This window comes from Dermochelys coriacea, chromosome 1 (assembly GCF_009764565.3).
Source record: "Dermochelys coriacea isolate rDerCor1 chromosome 1, rDerCor1.pri.v4, whole genome shotgun sequence".
In the NCBI taxonomy this organism is placed as follows: Eukaryota; Metazoa; Chordata; order Testudines; family Dermochelyidae; genus Dermochelys; species Dermochelys coriacea.
Window position 1 is genome coordinate 61,680,286 of NC_050068.2, and position 15,689 is coordinate 61,695,974.

The window sequence follows — 15,689 nt, forward strand, 5'->3', positions numbered from 1 at the left end:
TTGTAATTGTTTTAAGCTTTGTGATATTATGATTGTAAAACACCAAATATAGATAGGTAGATAGGTAGATCTATATCTGGATTTTATTGTTTTCACATAATAAATGGGATCAAGTAATGATCACTTGTACCTAATGACTCTTAATTTTTAGTTCTTTGATCAGTTCCTCTTTATTTGTCAAGATGAAGCCTAATATAGAATTCCCCCATGTTGGCTGCAACACTTTTTGGGGTTAGGAAACTGGCATCTATCGTACTTAGAAATTCCAAGAAAGTTTTAGTACTGACAGCATAAGACCCCCAGCATATGTCATTCAAACTGAGGTCCCCATGATTGTGCAGCTTTTTTTTCTATACATTATAGATAGGTGTGTAGGGAGCTGGTCATCCTGTTCCCTAATGTGATTTGGTGATCTGTAGTAGACACCAATTAATATCCCATCTTGTGCTTTATCTGTTAGAACATTGATAAGCATTTGAGATTTTTTTTTCTGAGTTCTCAGTGATTTGGCAACAGGTAATGTCATTTTTGACATAAAGTGCCATTCCCCTTCCCCTTTTGCCATCTCCATTCTTCCTAAATAAGGTATAACCATTGGTTTTAATATTCACATAATGTGATTAATCGTACCAGGATTCAATAATACCAACTAGATCAAATTTCTGCTCATAAATGAGCAATTCCAATTGATCTTGTTTGTTACCCAGGATCCTAGCATTGGTGTATAGGCAATTAAAGAACTTCTGTTATACCAATAAAATAAAACCCAACAGGACCTTTTAAAGGGGGGTAAGACAAAATGCCGTGTTTACTGTGAATACAAAAAGAGGCACAGTAAACAAGTAATCATAAACATTCTATCCCATGTACTCACACAAAATACCAAAAGAAGCAAAGCAAGTAAGCAGTCATATTTACTACATCCCATTCAGTCCCACATACATACACATACAAGTTCTGCAAAGTTGTTATAGTTACCAGCCTAGAGGTTGCTCATGCCAAGTTACTGGCCAGGTAACCTGGGCATGAGGGTGGAATGAGTCTTTGTCAGATGCGCATCCGATGCTCCTGGACGGTGGTTGCAGAACCAGACTCAAAGTCCTTAGTCTTTAGGGTCTGTTTTTATAGGAGTTTTATTCCTATGCCAGTCTATGGAGGTGGCTTTATCATGCTGTTGCTGAATCAATCAGCAGATGGCACATCCCTGACAGTTCTGTGCTGCCAGATGTTATCTTGTTATTCAGTTCTCCCATCCTTGAGGCTGTTGTGTGGTTTCCAGTCTTCACTCTGGGGGCCATCCGGTTATCTCCACCTAGCACATTCTTCGGCCAATCGATACTGAAGTGGTAACTCTTAGGCTGGCACTCCTAACCATGCATCTTCTATTTACACACAACATCCATTCACATGCATTCTCGAGCTTTATTTCAACATATTTCTCTTCTGACTTTAACAACTCTTAGGGTGTAATGAACTGCTTAACCCCCTTACCATATAACATACATAACAAGCAAGATAAAGAACGTGAAAAGGGTGGGAGTCTCTGTGTGCTGATCTGAGGAACAGTTGTTTTTGAAAAGTCTTGTCTCTTCTGAGAACAGATTCTCTGTCCTAAATGTGCTGAGCAGTTTGGCCTTCTAATTAACATTTCTTTGGGATCTTTAAACTATATAAAATTAAAAATCATATAGAAATCCTCTGGTATAATAACACTTCTTCTCTGCACGTCCTTTGGTTCCTTGATTAATTTTGTTCTCAAAATCTCGATTTTGTGCCAAGTGTTCAGATCTTCCCACTTTATACCCTTCCCTTTTTGCTATTAGTTTAACGCCCTCCTCGCTGTTCTAGCAAGCCTGTTCCTGAGAATATTGGTTCCACTTCTAATGAAGTGGAGGCCATCCAAACTATAAAGCCTGCTCTCCCCACAGAAGGTGAACCAATATTCCACAAAACCTAAACCCTACACCCTATGCCATTTACCTGGAGCATTTACTTCCAGCAGTTCACTTCCAGAGTCTTCTGCCCTCTGCCATCCTTCCTTCGTGGGACAGGAAGGATCTCAGAGAACATTGCATGGACACTTTTTGTTTTCAGCATGCTTCTGAGTTCCCTGAAGTCATCTATTATCTGTGAGATATCCCGTGATGCAGTGTCATTAGCGCTTACATGAACCATCACCATATGAACCATGTCGACACTAATGTGGCAATCAGGGAGAAATGTCTCAGGCCCCTAGGAAAGGAATCACCAATTCTAGAAATATGTGGCAGTTGGAGGAGCCATCGGACCAAAAGGAAGCTGTTGCCAGAAATTCAAATGACAATGTTAGGATCCTTGGACTTACGACACAATTCGTTCCTCCGAACTGCATTGTAAGTCAAAATGTTGTATGTCGAAACCGCTTTTCCAGTAGGAATCAATGGTATAAAGGGGGGATTGGTTCCTGAACCAAGGCTTGATACACTATTTTCACCACAGTAACCCAGATTTTTGTACTAAATGAATTATAGATGACTAATGTAGCAACATCAATTTATTTATTTGGTAAATAGCATTCAAATAAACATATAAAATCACATATGCTTTGACTTTCCATTTCCAGAACTTTTTGGGGCTTCCCTGAGGGCCGGGGCCCTTGCAGATGCTTATCTGATTGGTTTCCACAGCCGGGGTAGCTTGTTGCCGGGGCCCCTTGCCGCTTGTTGTTGATTGGCTCCTAGCCCCGGGTTTGGCCAATCAGAAAGCTTGACCAAAGAAATCAGTGATTGATGGGGATCAGCATGTGATGTGTGCTGTTCTCCCTGCCCGCTTTCATCTGAAGGGAGAAAAAGGCTGTCAATTGAAAAGCGTCCTAAGTGCAAGGATTCCCTGTAATTGCTTCCCTATAATGGGCTGGTGTTGCTGCTACTGCTGCCCAAGAAGAGTAAAAAAGGTCCTGATGCTGCAGCAGGCTGAAAGTGCCTTACTGGTGCTGGAATTCTGAAGGCCCAGTAACTGCCTGTTGTTTGTTTGTCCCTAAGAGCCTATATGGCCACTTTTCAGAGTAGCAGCCGTGTTAGTCTGTATTCGCAAAAAGAAAAGGAGTACTTATGGCACCTTAGAGACTAACAAATTTATTAGAGCATAAGTTTTCGTGAGCTACCGCTCACTTATGGCCACTGACTCCTGTTAGATAGGATGCATAGGGTGGTAGAAAGAAAGAACCGAGAAAGAATATTCCTTCCATCCTGCTCTGTATTCCTTGTAGGATCCCTTTACTCTGCAAAAAAAAACCAAATCTCTTCTCCCCACAACATGTTACTACATGGCTATGTGTCCCAGTTAGGAATCTCAATTAGTTTGGGTTGCTAGGAGAAAGCTGAATATGTATATAAGTATAGATAGTAGAAATGATGGGCCTGCAGCAAAATAGTTGCGGGATCTATCAGAATAAAGGTGTTAAATTAGACTTGTGGCTGTTTTGTTTTGTTTTGTTTTGTTTGTTTTTTGTACCAGATATGATGGTGTTCACATTTTTTTTTCAATTTTTTTCCCCAGTATAGCAGAAGCAACACTGGCTCTCTATTTTGGTTATACAATTTCTGTGTTTGTGACCCAAAACTGGTAAGATCCAGCAGGATTCAGAGGCTGGATCTGAGTTTTTGTGGTACTATTATACTAGAGTCTGGATTTTTAAAGTGCAGTAGCAGCTAAATATGTTCTCTGGTTAGGCAATAAAATGTGGGCTGTTAGGACCAAAACCTGGCTGAATATAGGAGAATCCACATGTTAGCTCTGGATTTTTTTGACACTGTTTTATTGAATGAATTAGCATCCATATTTCTTTGGTGCAATCTGAGCAGCTGTCTTGTTCTTTGTTTAGCCAGTGGCATTTGGGAGACTGGTCCCAACTTGCAGGAATCTGGCAGAATTTGTGTGTTGGATCTAGGTTTTTCCAGCTCTGTTGCACTGGGATGTATTGGAATCCAGATTTTTTTTTGTTAGCATAGGAACAGCTAAACTTGCTCTCTACAAGTGAGCTGTAGCTCACGAAAGCTTATGCTCTAATAAATTTGTTAGTCTCTAAGGTGCCACAAGTACTCCTTTTCTTTTTACTTAAGCAGTGAAATTTGTGAAGCAGGTTCCCAAAATGTTTTGGATCCAGCACATTTCTGATGCCAGACCTGAGTATTTGCAGTGGCGTTGTGCTAGGTGCATCAGGATCCAGATTTTATTGATTTTGTTTTCCTTTTTGTTTAAGAAGAGTGTCTACATTTGTTCTTTCTTCAGGCAGTAAAATTAGGAGGGTTGGAGCCAAATATCTGCAGGATCTATCAGGATCCAGGTATTGGATCTCGGGTACTGCAACACTGTTGCGCCACAATTTGTCAGGGGCCAGGTTCTTTTGATGCAAAAGAAAAAGTTAGATGTGTTCTCCAGTTAGGTAGTGTAATTTGGGGCACTGGGGTCAACAACTGAAAGGGATCTAGCTTTTACCCAACCCCTACTTTAGATATTTCAGATATGTTAATTCAAAGAGAGCTCAGGCTGCACAAACTATCACCCAGCTGGGCCATTAGAATGAGAGCAGAAAAGCTTTCTATCTGTTCCTGAACTCCAGTTCCCAGTTATCTTTTGTGCCCTTGTCAGTCAAGTGATCAGCTTGAGCTCCAGGTGGAGTAGAGGTGATTGGGTGAATGAGGAAGGGAAAGTGCTCCTGCACATGTCAGAGCAGGGAGGAGCTGGTTTGGGGTGGTCTTATAAGAAATTGAAACCAAGTGACTGTAACTCGGCAGTTTTTTCTTTCATTTTCTGGTTCCTTGTTTTGTTGTCAGAAGTCCCTGGCTGGGCTGGATTTACAGCCTTCTTTGACAAGACAGGACACACTTCGAGACTATGTATGTGGCAACAGGATGGGAAAAAGATAGCAGGTGCAAGGTGGCTGCTGCCTCCACCACCTCCTATTCTAGGGGTTACCAGGAGCAGGAGAACTCTGGGCTGACAGAGGGAGCTGGAAATCCTAGGGGGGATCTGACTTCTGTGGAAGAATTGGGGTGCCAAAAACCAACCTTGCAGCAGTAAGTAGAAACCAGTCTAGCTAAGTTTGTATGTATTTACACAATAATATTGTGAGTATTAAGTACCAGTTTTTCACCAGACTCAGTGTGTGTATTTATATAAAAGATGTGAATAAAGAGGAAATTTTTTTGAAAGAGTGAAGAGTCAGACTTTCAAAATGCTCGGCCCTTAACTTTTTTCTGAGAATCTGACTACTTATTTGTGCCTAAAAGAGAGCTGAGCTCTTATGAAGACTCTGGAGATATGGTTCAGAGATAATATTGCTGTGTGACCATGCACATGTACTTAATATGTTCATGTAAAAAACATAAGTATTGTGTGTGTGCATTAGGTGCAGTGGGATTACAGAATTTGGTGTGTATCTCTATTACTATCTGTTTCTATGCAGATGGTATTACGTACATTGTGAATATGTGTATGGCCTCTTAATTAGAGAAGGTCTTGAACTGGAATGTCAAAGCCAATTCTGATGATCTTTTTCACCTAAATTTAATCACAGGAGATGGATTAAAAACTGCTAGATCCAAAAAATCAACTTTTGGTTCTGAGCTAGAACTGATTTCCTTATGCAGTTTGGATGCAACCCATGATGGCAGGAATTAAAAACTACTTTGTATGAGCTCAGGGGATTTTTCTGGCAGCTGGGAATAGCTAGAATGCAGAGGCATTCTGGCCACCTCCTTTTCTTTGCATGACAGAAACACTCCTTACATCTGGAAGCTTGAGAAATCCTATGGCTGTCTTTCTAGCTCTGTGCTATTAAGGTATTTGAGGAATAATCAAACCAAAGTAAAATCTCAAACTCTTTCAAACTGTTTCTGTTGCACCAGGATGCCTGACAAAGGGAGAGAATCATCTGTCAGGAACTTAGCCAGCAATAGCATCTGTTCAAATTCAATTTGGAAATGAAACTCAAATGCCTGGACAAAACCCTATATAATATCTTTGAAAGCCAAAATAGGGAAACAATGAATCAACAGGGTGAAGAGCTTGAAAATACCTACTACTTTCTACAGTCAGTTTGTGCTTATTGGGTTGCTTGACTTCAAGTCTGTAACATGCTGTGTGTAAAAGTTGATTTCCAAATTGCATGTGTTCAGAACAAACCTGAAACAAAAGCTTATCCTGAAAAAATAAATCTGCAAAAGATAGAAAATGAAAGTGTAGTCAAGTGACTAAGAAAGAAAAAGGTTGTGATGGCCCCTCTTGTTCAGCAACCAGACTTGACTTTTTTTTTTTTTAAATCTGACCTTGTGTAAAAATAGTTTCCAATAAAATCCACCTTCCTAAAAAACAAACCTGCTCTCATAAAATCCAAGGATATGTCATTGTACAAATGGGAACAAACATCCCTTGCCATGCAGGATGAAAAGAGAAAGGACACAGTGGAACACTTGTTTACAGAGCACTTATACTTCGCATTTACAGTTTAAAAAAAAAATCTAGTTTTTTCAATCTTTATGCTCAATTTAAAAAAAATCCATTCAATCTGTTACCAATAGAAAGCTACTTAGACAAATGGAAAATAAAACTGCAGTCTTTGTGCAATCAGATTTTAAAGGCCTGAAAATGAGTCCATTAAACTGGAGACAAGAGGCTCTTCAAAACATTCCTGTAGATAACTGTCCTCTGTATTCGGGGAGTTCCCGAATCCTCTGAATTACACGGGTTGTTTAGAGCCTAATTCTGTACTCTATTCACTAGTAAATCTCCCATCACTACACCTTTCAGGATCGCACTCATTCATATAGGGTTGTCACCTTTTCTAATTGTTGGTAACCGGATCCTTGAGGTCCTGCCCCTGTCCTGCTTCTTCCCCCGCAAGTCCCTGCCCCCATTGCTTGCTCCTCTCCCAACCTTCTCATGGTTGCTTGCTGGATTGTCTTAAAGAGCCTGCCTGTAGGTAGGAGGCAACCCTGGCTCAACAGGGGCTGGTGTGGATTAATGACTGAGGGCCTCCTCCTGCCCTGCGGTAACCGGACTTTTAGTTCAGGTGCCATTTAAGGTTGCCAGGTCCCCTCTGGACTGGACTTTCTGGTCAAAAACCAGAAACACAGCAACCCCCACAGAAGCCAAAAACCAGACTGTCTGGGTAAAACCCAGCCAGATGGCAACCCTACACTCAGTCATTATTGGCTAGTGAGTCATCTAATCCATCCCCATGTATCAGTTTCCCCAGGGAAGTGTGGAGATAAATATTTCCTTTCACTGTTGGCATTCAAATGACATCTACTGAACAGCAGAGAGCAGTTCACCATGATTTCATTTTAAGGTAACTTTCCCCTAATCTTAAACTATGTGATAGTCTAGGGCAGTGGTTCTCAAACTAGGGCTGCCGCTTGCTCAGGGAAAGCCCCTGGCGGGCCGGGCCGGTTTGTTTACTTGCTGTGTCTGCAGGTTCGGCCAATCGCGGCTCCCACTGGCCGCGGTTCACCGCTGCTCAGGCCAATGGGGGCTGCAGGAACGGCAGTCAGCACATCCCTCGGCCTGCGCTGCTTTCCCACAGCTCCCGTTGGCCTGGAGCGGCGAACCACGGCCAGTGGGAGCTGCGATTTGGCCAAACCTGCAGACGCGGCAGGTAAACAAACCAGCCTGGCCCGCCAGGGGCTTTCCCTGAACAAGCAGCGGCTCTAGTTTGAGAACCACTGATCCAGTGGACCACCAAGCACACAGTTTTTCCAAAGATGGTCCTGAACTAAACCCTGGGATCTAAGCTCCCCTCGACACGCCCAAAAGTTCAATTCTGGATCCCAGCTTTATGGCTTGGACCATAATCTCCAAATCTGGTAGCTCACCTCTAAACTTTAGTGTATTGAAAAATGTCTTAAAATTAGAAGCTATCACTTCAGATTCTCAGGGTTTTTCCTGGCCCTACATGCAGGCTAGAGGTTTCCGTAGGGAAGCATGCAATATCGGTCTTTCTACAGTCAAGGTGCAAAGAGTCAGCCAAAAGCAAGGTTGGGGAGTTGTGCATCTCTGCCTTAGGGTCCAGCTTGCTTGCTCGTTCATTCCTCTCCCTTTGGTTCTTGTGTGTTAAGTTGCAACCTTCCAGTAAGTGTATTTTAGATGACCTCATTTCTCTGTTTGTATAGTGTGAACATAGCTGTCAGTCACTGAGAATTGTACAGCTGAAAAGTGTATTCAGTGCCAATGTTAATACCACAACTCTTGTTCTGCCCCTCATGCTTTTTTTTTTCTCTCCTCTTCACTCTGTTTCCTCTCCTTCTGATCCCTTTCCCTATGTAAAAGGCTTCTCCACTCAGGGCTGAATCCTGTAGTTCTTTCTTAGGCCTCACTCAGGCAAGACACCCTAGTGACTTGGTACAAGGGCACTGCCTACCCCAAATCCTAAAAAGTTCATGCAGGAGCTAATTAACCCCGTCCTACTAGAGGGAGCAGGGGAAATATAAATAACTGAGACAGCTGGGTGTGAGTTGGAACCCTGCCCACTGGTTTGTATGACTGTAGAGATCACTTGTAGTTGCCACCTTTATTTTGCTACTGCTGTTTTGTTCTGTTTGGAAACTCTAGAACGGGGTGGCCAAACTTACTGATCCTCCAAGCCGCATACAACAATCTTCAGAAGTTCAAGAGCTGGGCACACCTGCCAGGGCTCAGCGCTTCTGCCCTTGGCATGGTGGTGGGGTTGAGGGATTCAGCCCCATGCGAGGCTCCTGCTGAGGCTCGGGGCTTCATTAAGAGTGCAGCTGAAACCCTGAGCTCCAGGAGGCACCTTCTGTGGGGCTGAAGTTCTGAGCCCTGGCAGGTGTCTCCAGTGGGGCTAAGGCAGAAGACCCAAGCTTCCCCATAGTGTGGTAGGTGGAAAATGGGAAGGGGGGGGCATTCCACAAGCCACACTTTAACTGTAAAAGAGCAGCATGTGGCTCACGAGCTGCAGTTTGGCCACCCCTGCTCTAGATGTTCCCATAAAGAAGAGACAGTGACTGACTGTCTTTTATTTTGGGGCTGGGAAATCTGTGCCTCAGCAAACAACCCTCTTAGTGAAAACTCCCATTGAAATAAATTAAGACAACAGGATTTGTCCAATGATGAGGGGAAAAATTGATGAGACCCAAACCTGTAAATGGATCTATGCTGTTGGACACTTGCACCCACACAGAGCCCTGTTAACATCAGTGTGTCTGTGTAAACAGATCTGTTGTAAGGATTTGGACTTAGTACTGTAATTTTCAGTTATCCATTGCAACTAGCTCCATTTAATGGGAAACAGACAGCTACCGGGCAGTTGTTTACCACTAGCATGGACCCACTTTGGGAAAATGTCTGATTTGGCAGGTTGGTGATTGCTTCATGTGTGGCTGGTGCCCACCAACGCAGCCATGTATATGTGCTTTAGGAAGTGGGATATTATTAAACAGTGCCTGTCAATTGAATGTTATGTCCATCTGTGAGTATCCTTGAAGATGATCATACAACTCTCCTTGACAGTTTGATCCTTTAAGTCAGCTAGCCTTTGTTTTCCTTCATGCAGTATTTCATGTAAACTTTCTCTGCTGCAGCTTAAGCGCATTTTTCTGCTTCTTTCCACTGACTAATGAGAATAAATGGTTCTTGTCCTCTTTATAGTATTCCTTTTCCATAGCTGTTGACAGTTATAATGTCTCCCTGAGCCTCTCTTTTCATAGAATCCTAGAATATCAGGGTTGGAAGGGACCTCAGGAGGTCATCTAGTCCAACCCCCTGCTCAAATCAGGACCAGTCCCCAACTAAATCAAGTTCTCTACACTTAACCTGCCCACATCTCTTCTTTTTCCAGGCCTTTAATCATTTGTGATGTTCTCCCTTGGACTCTCATGTTTCTATCTCTTACTGCAAACTGAACATCAGATGAGATCATCTAGTTCCATGGAGAGTGGAATAATTAGCTTGCAGCCATTTTGTATTGGTGCATGTACTGTAGAACTGGAAATACTTGCTCTGGAAATAACTAATAACATTTTGAAGAGATGCCAAAGTAACCGTTCTAATTTCATTAGCATGGCTCTGTAAAGGTAGCGACAGGAGAGTACTCATGCTGTTGCTCGCATTGCCTCTTGCCAGGTAATGTGAGAATTTCCCAGCCAAACGGCAAAAATAACATGCAAAATTGTCAGTGGGCGCCATCTGGCAAAATAGGACATGTGCAAACAAAACAGTTTTATGTTGTATAATTTAATCAAAAACTATGCACAAGGAAGCAGAGTTAAGTTTATGAAGGTCCAGTCCTGCAAGCATTTTAAGTACAACTTCATCAGGACTATTGCATGAGTAAGATACATACATAAGAGTATGTACACGTGGTGCAAATCAAACCGAACATTGCTGGTTTTTTCCTTCTTTACTTCATATCTTTATTTGAAATAGTGTCCCCACTCCCACCCACACAGTCAAATACTCTTTTCCCCCCCATAGAATATGTTGAAATTGTCTTCACAAACTCATAACAGTTTTTTCTTTTTTAAAAAGAAAGTGCATTGCGGTTTCAGGCATCATACTCAGACCAATATCAAAGAAGTCAATATTTGCTCAAAAGTAGTAGTAAGCCAAAATGTATTTTCTCTGTTTCTGTGGGGAAAATCTCAGAAAATCCATCAAGGATTTTCAGAGCCCATTAATGGGATCTCTATCGGGGGAGTTGGAGGAGAAACACATCCTCTATAACTCTAAAGAGACATTACAAGGAAAAGTTTAAAAAAAATAATAAAACAATAGATTTTTCATTAAGCACAAAATAAACTATTTAAAAAAAAGTATTTTGGAGCCTGAGTAGTAGAAAACATATTTCCTTTTTGTTCCATGCCATTTTTTTCATACTCTTTTTGTACTTCACATTGTGTGCACTATATTGATAATTTAAAATCTTCAGAATTAGGATATTTCATTAATTTCCAGCAAGGCAATTAGGATAACTCATTTCCAAATACAGTTACTGCAGTAGCTCAGATTCTGCTTAAACAGAAAACTGACTAGAATGTTAAATTGCCCTCTTGTAACTAGGGTTCTGAAGGCTTTGCAGGATCAGAGTGTCTGTCAGAGGATATGTGTGACACGTGGTATTGCAAACTGGCTCAAACACAGAGTGAAAGAATTCCTTTCACAGAGAGGCAAAAATAACAGTTAATTCAAAGGTCTCAAGGAAAAGGAAAAACAAATTAGAGTATGGATTTAAGCCCCGATCCTGCAATTGACAGTCTGTGAGTTGTTGATTGCAGTGCCTGTACAGAACCTCATTAAAGAACACCCATGGTAACTGCACGACTGGGGACTTAGACTTTGGTCCTGAGTTTCCACACTGACTGATTTCCAGTAAGCCTTGGGTGTCCAAAGCCACACTTTGACTGTTCAGCTGGGTCTTCTCTAATGTTAAACAAGTCGTTTTCCAACTCCCAGTGGTGCACACCTGGAATCTCCTCATCAATGACCTCCCAACCCTACACTCCTAATGAAACCTACATACGTGGGGTAGGTACATGCATACTTCAGTAAAGGGAGACCAAAAAGGTGTTTACCTCCCCACTATTCTGATAGTTAAAATAACCAAAGCACTATATGATAGACTTGAAGAAAGCCAAAGCTGGTTTTGTCCCTTTCTTGCTCTGCATCTGCCTCTCTTCTCTTCCTCCTTCATCTGGTTTCCAAATAAACTTCAATGATATGAAAACCCATTCAGCTTTTAACAGTCTCCTTTTAACTGCACTTTTATGGTGCTGTTTTTCTTGTACCTTGCCCTGATGCATTTGTTGCTGATACATATATTTGAGCCAGTAGGAATCTCAGACTAAGGAAATGATCATCTTTATGGAGATTATGTATGTTTTGGATTTGTTGACCGTTCTTTCCATAGATACTCTTTAATATAGTTTTTTTTTAAAAAAAAAAACCAAAAACTGGGGATCTAAAGGAGAGGAACCATAATACTGTGAAATTTCAGAGCCTTACCATATGAGAGTAAATTTAAAGGCTAATTCCTATCTCTATCTGTATCCGCAACCTTTTATAGGGCTCATCACCATAGACCCTGAAGTCATTCTGAAAAATGAAACTGTACATAATTTTCTTTGGCAAAGTTTGGAGAGACAATACAGGAAACAAGAATAGAACTGAAGAAGTTGACAAACTCATGTATAACATCTCAAGAGAAGTAGTAGTCTGAGATCTGGTTAGTAAAATACCATAAAAACAAACCTAACAAAACCGTCAAAGAGTAGAACAGATGACATTCAAGCTTAGTTGGGGGGGAGGAAGTCTAAACATTTTTAAATCAAGCCAAATAAGGGAATGCTTGGAGAAGCATACAGTAATATGATCAAGAATAACAAGTTGTGTTAAATAAACAAGGATAAGCTTTGCTAACCTGCCTTAAATTGGTCATTAACTTACATGCAATACTTGAACATAATGGCCATACTGGTCAGATCAAAGGTCCATCTAGCCCAGTATCCTTTCTTCTGACAATGGCCAATGCCAGGTGCTCCAGAGGGAATGAACAGAACAGGAGATCATCAAATGATCCATCGTCTGTTGCTCATTCCCAGCTTCTGGCAAACAGAGGCTAGGGACACTGTCCCTGCCCATCCTGGCTTATAACCATTGAGGGACCTATCTTCCATGAACTTATCTAATTCTTTTTTGAACCCTTGTGGTGTGAACTTTCATCTGCACAACCTCATAACACATCATGTTGGCCAAATTTGTGAGGGTGCAGTACATACTGCTTCCACTGAGTTTGCAGCATTCCAGTTGTTAAGGATATTTGGCTGCATGGAAAATGTTCAGTGGCTATCACAATAATAAGATAAGAAAGGATTGTATTAGCTGGCTCCATTTAATGCAAGCAGCTCCATAGTTGAATTTTTTTTTAATGAATCCAGTTCCTAGAATAAGCCTTCAAAAAGAAATCCGTAATTAAACAGATATAAATACTTTCCTTCCCAGCCCTGGATCCCAGTGATATAGCAGCAGACTGCTTTTTGCAGTCGAAGCTCTGTGTGATTTTTTTTTCCTGTCCCCTTTTCAGTTGCTTTCCTTAAGCACCTCCTGCCTCTCTCCTTCATAGTTCTCCTACTGCCAGCCTTGTTCTTCTTGCCCTCAGTGCTCCTCTGTCCTCACCCCATTCCTTTAATGTCTCTCTTTAATCCCCTAGCTCAACTGAGACCCATTCTGGATTGCAGGATGTGTGGAAGGGTGGAGGCTTTCAGGCACTACTGTAAAATAATAAATATGCCCAGAAAATTTAAAGTCCTTCATAACCATTAAGCTTCATGACACCACAGTGATGTACTATCCCCATTTTATAGATGAAGAAACTGAGGCACGGGCCAAAGATGGACATCAATAGGTGCTTGAGAACACTAGGCACCTTGTAGGATGGAGCCTGGGAAGAGGAATAGAACCCAGAATTGCTAATTCCCATGCCTTCCCTATTAGACAAACATTTGACTGATGTTCATGGACAGGATGTACTGTATAACATTTTGTAGCAAATCTATGGACATACATCTTGAAATGAAGGAGACATTATATCAGCAGTGAGGGTGGGACTTTCATAAGCAGAGTTAGGCCAATGCTGAGTATATCTGAAAATCTTATTCTTGACACACATGACATACAGCATGGCTTGTGATTGAAAACATCTCTGTGTATATACCTACTGCAGAAATCATACATCCAGTTTTGTTCTAAACCTTGTAGCTATTCTTACAGAAATTCTAAAAATTCTAAAGGTCCATATTGAAATAGAGCAGCGTCTCCCACGCTTGGGATGCCGCTTGTTCAGGGAAAGCCCCTGGCGGGCCCAGCCAGTTTGTTTACCTATCATGTCCGCAGGTTTGGCTGATAGTGGCTCCCACTGGCCGCGGTTCGCCACTCCAAGCCAATGGGGGCCTCAGGAAGTGGTGGCTGGTACGTCCCTCAGCCCGCGCTGCTTCCTGCAGCCCCCATTGGCCTACACCGGTGAACCGTGGCCAGTGCAGCCCCCATTGGCCTGCAGCGGTGAGTCTGCGGACGCAGCAGGTAAACAAACCAGCCCGGCCCGCCAGGGGCTTTCCCTGAACAAGTGGCATCCCAAGTTTGGGAAACACTGAAATAGAGGATAGTAATGAATCCATCATACTCGTGGACGGTAATTAACAACATTCCTTCCATTCCAGTACAAGCGCATATGTCTTGATACCTCCAAATGAAACCAGAAGGAACCAGATACAGAAAAGTAAGTGCATTATCTAACACTCTCTCTCAAGATGAATTTTTGTGCTTTTGTTTTTACAAAATGCAGCTTTTGTTTTTGTGCTTTGACCCTTGCAGTTTATCTCAGCCTTTACATTGTTTTTTTTGTGTGCAGCTGTGATAATATTAAAGCTACTACAATATAGAATCCACGGCCAGAATGATCATTGTGATCAGTGTTTAATTTGTAATGAGAGGTGCTGGGACTCGAGCAGTTTTTTTTTTACTTTCATAATTGACGTGGCAAACGTAGAGGTGCCGGGGCTCAGCCCTGGCAAGACCCAGCAAAAATTAAGCACTGATTGTGATCACCTAGTAAAGGTAAACTCCATCACCATGCAGACTCTTCTTGTATCTGTTCTAAAATATTTTGCATGGGTAGAAAAGTCAAATTAGGAAACAAATAGTTCAACCATAGAAAGATGTGATATCTGTAAAAATGTTCCCATTAGAAAGGTGGTGTCAAACGAAGTTCTACAAGACACATTCAGAATTAAGTTGATACCCCTCCTAAAGTTCATAACCCTCCTCCTCTTTTCCCTCCCCCCACCCCCAGGTGTCGAGTTTAGGTTTGAAGATCAAATTTTGAGTATTGTTTAGCTATCCATGGTCAAGTTAATCTTTCTCTAATGCCAGTATTGGCATAATGTACCTATTGCATGTTTATATGGTTAAACTGTTCACATGTGTACTGTTTTCAGGGAGAAAATGTCCATTTATAGAATGTGCTTAACAAATTCTCTATACAACTGCACAATGCAAGTCATCTTACCTCCAATGGCTTGATATTTGAACAGCACAGAATATCTACATCTTCAATTGTTGCATGTCTGAGTTAGAGTTGAGATTGTTGAACAACTGGCTCAATTGGAATTATTTAATCAAAGATCATCAATCAGAGATTAGTACAACATTATGCAGAAGGAAATAGATACATTACCACGCCTGTGTTGTCAGATCAAGTGGCTCTGTGTCTCTCCTTTACTGTATCTGGAGGGAGGTGCAGTTCTCATTCCCCAACTATGTTCCCTTACCAGTGTCGTCATATAGGGTTTTAGGCAAAGAAACCCTCTTTGCCAAAATAAACAGATGTTCTGATGTAATTTCTATGCATTCTCAGTTTACTTGAATTATGTGTGAAGGCATGATTATTTACAGCTGAAAGGACCAACAGTTCTTCAAGATAATGTCTTTCAGTGAGTCCTTCTGACCCCATAATCGTTGTTTTCTGTTGGGGAATGAACGGGGAAGATCTGCAGTAACAATCATCCCTCACTAGTTTCCCAAGTTTATATGTGCTTATGTAAGCTATATGTGCATAAGTTTATAAATATGTGTATGTTAAAGAGGTGGTTTCCAAGAATATCTGGAGTTTTATAGACATGAAGGCACTACGAAATTACTAA

The 15,689-nt window shown here is 41.5% G+C and overlaps 1 protein-coding gene across 3 annotated transcripts in view; it reads left to right on the forward strand.

The window, feature by feature from the left end:
* Nucleotides 1–4,780: 4,780 nt before the first annotated feature.
* The window catches only part of EPSTI1 (epithelial stromal interaction 1), an 86,846-nt gene continuing 75,937 nt past the window's right edge, over nucleotides 4,781–15,689 (forward strand). For 2 of the 3 annotated variants that reach the window (XM_038387492.2, XM_038387493.2), the window contains exons 1-2: nucleotides 4,781–5,057; nucleotides 14,208–14,266. In XM_038387492.2, coding sequence (XP_038243420.1) covers nucleotides 4,876–5,057; nucleotides 14,208–14,266 — 241 coding nt within the window. In that variant the 5' untranslated portion in view covers nucleotides 4,781–4,875. Of the gene's footprint in view, nucleotides 5,058–5,672; nucleotides 7,331–14,207; nucleotides 14,267–15,689 lie in introns of those variants that run through there. The other variant, XM_043504539.1, reaches the window with a different exon arrangement.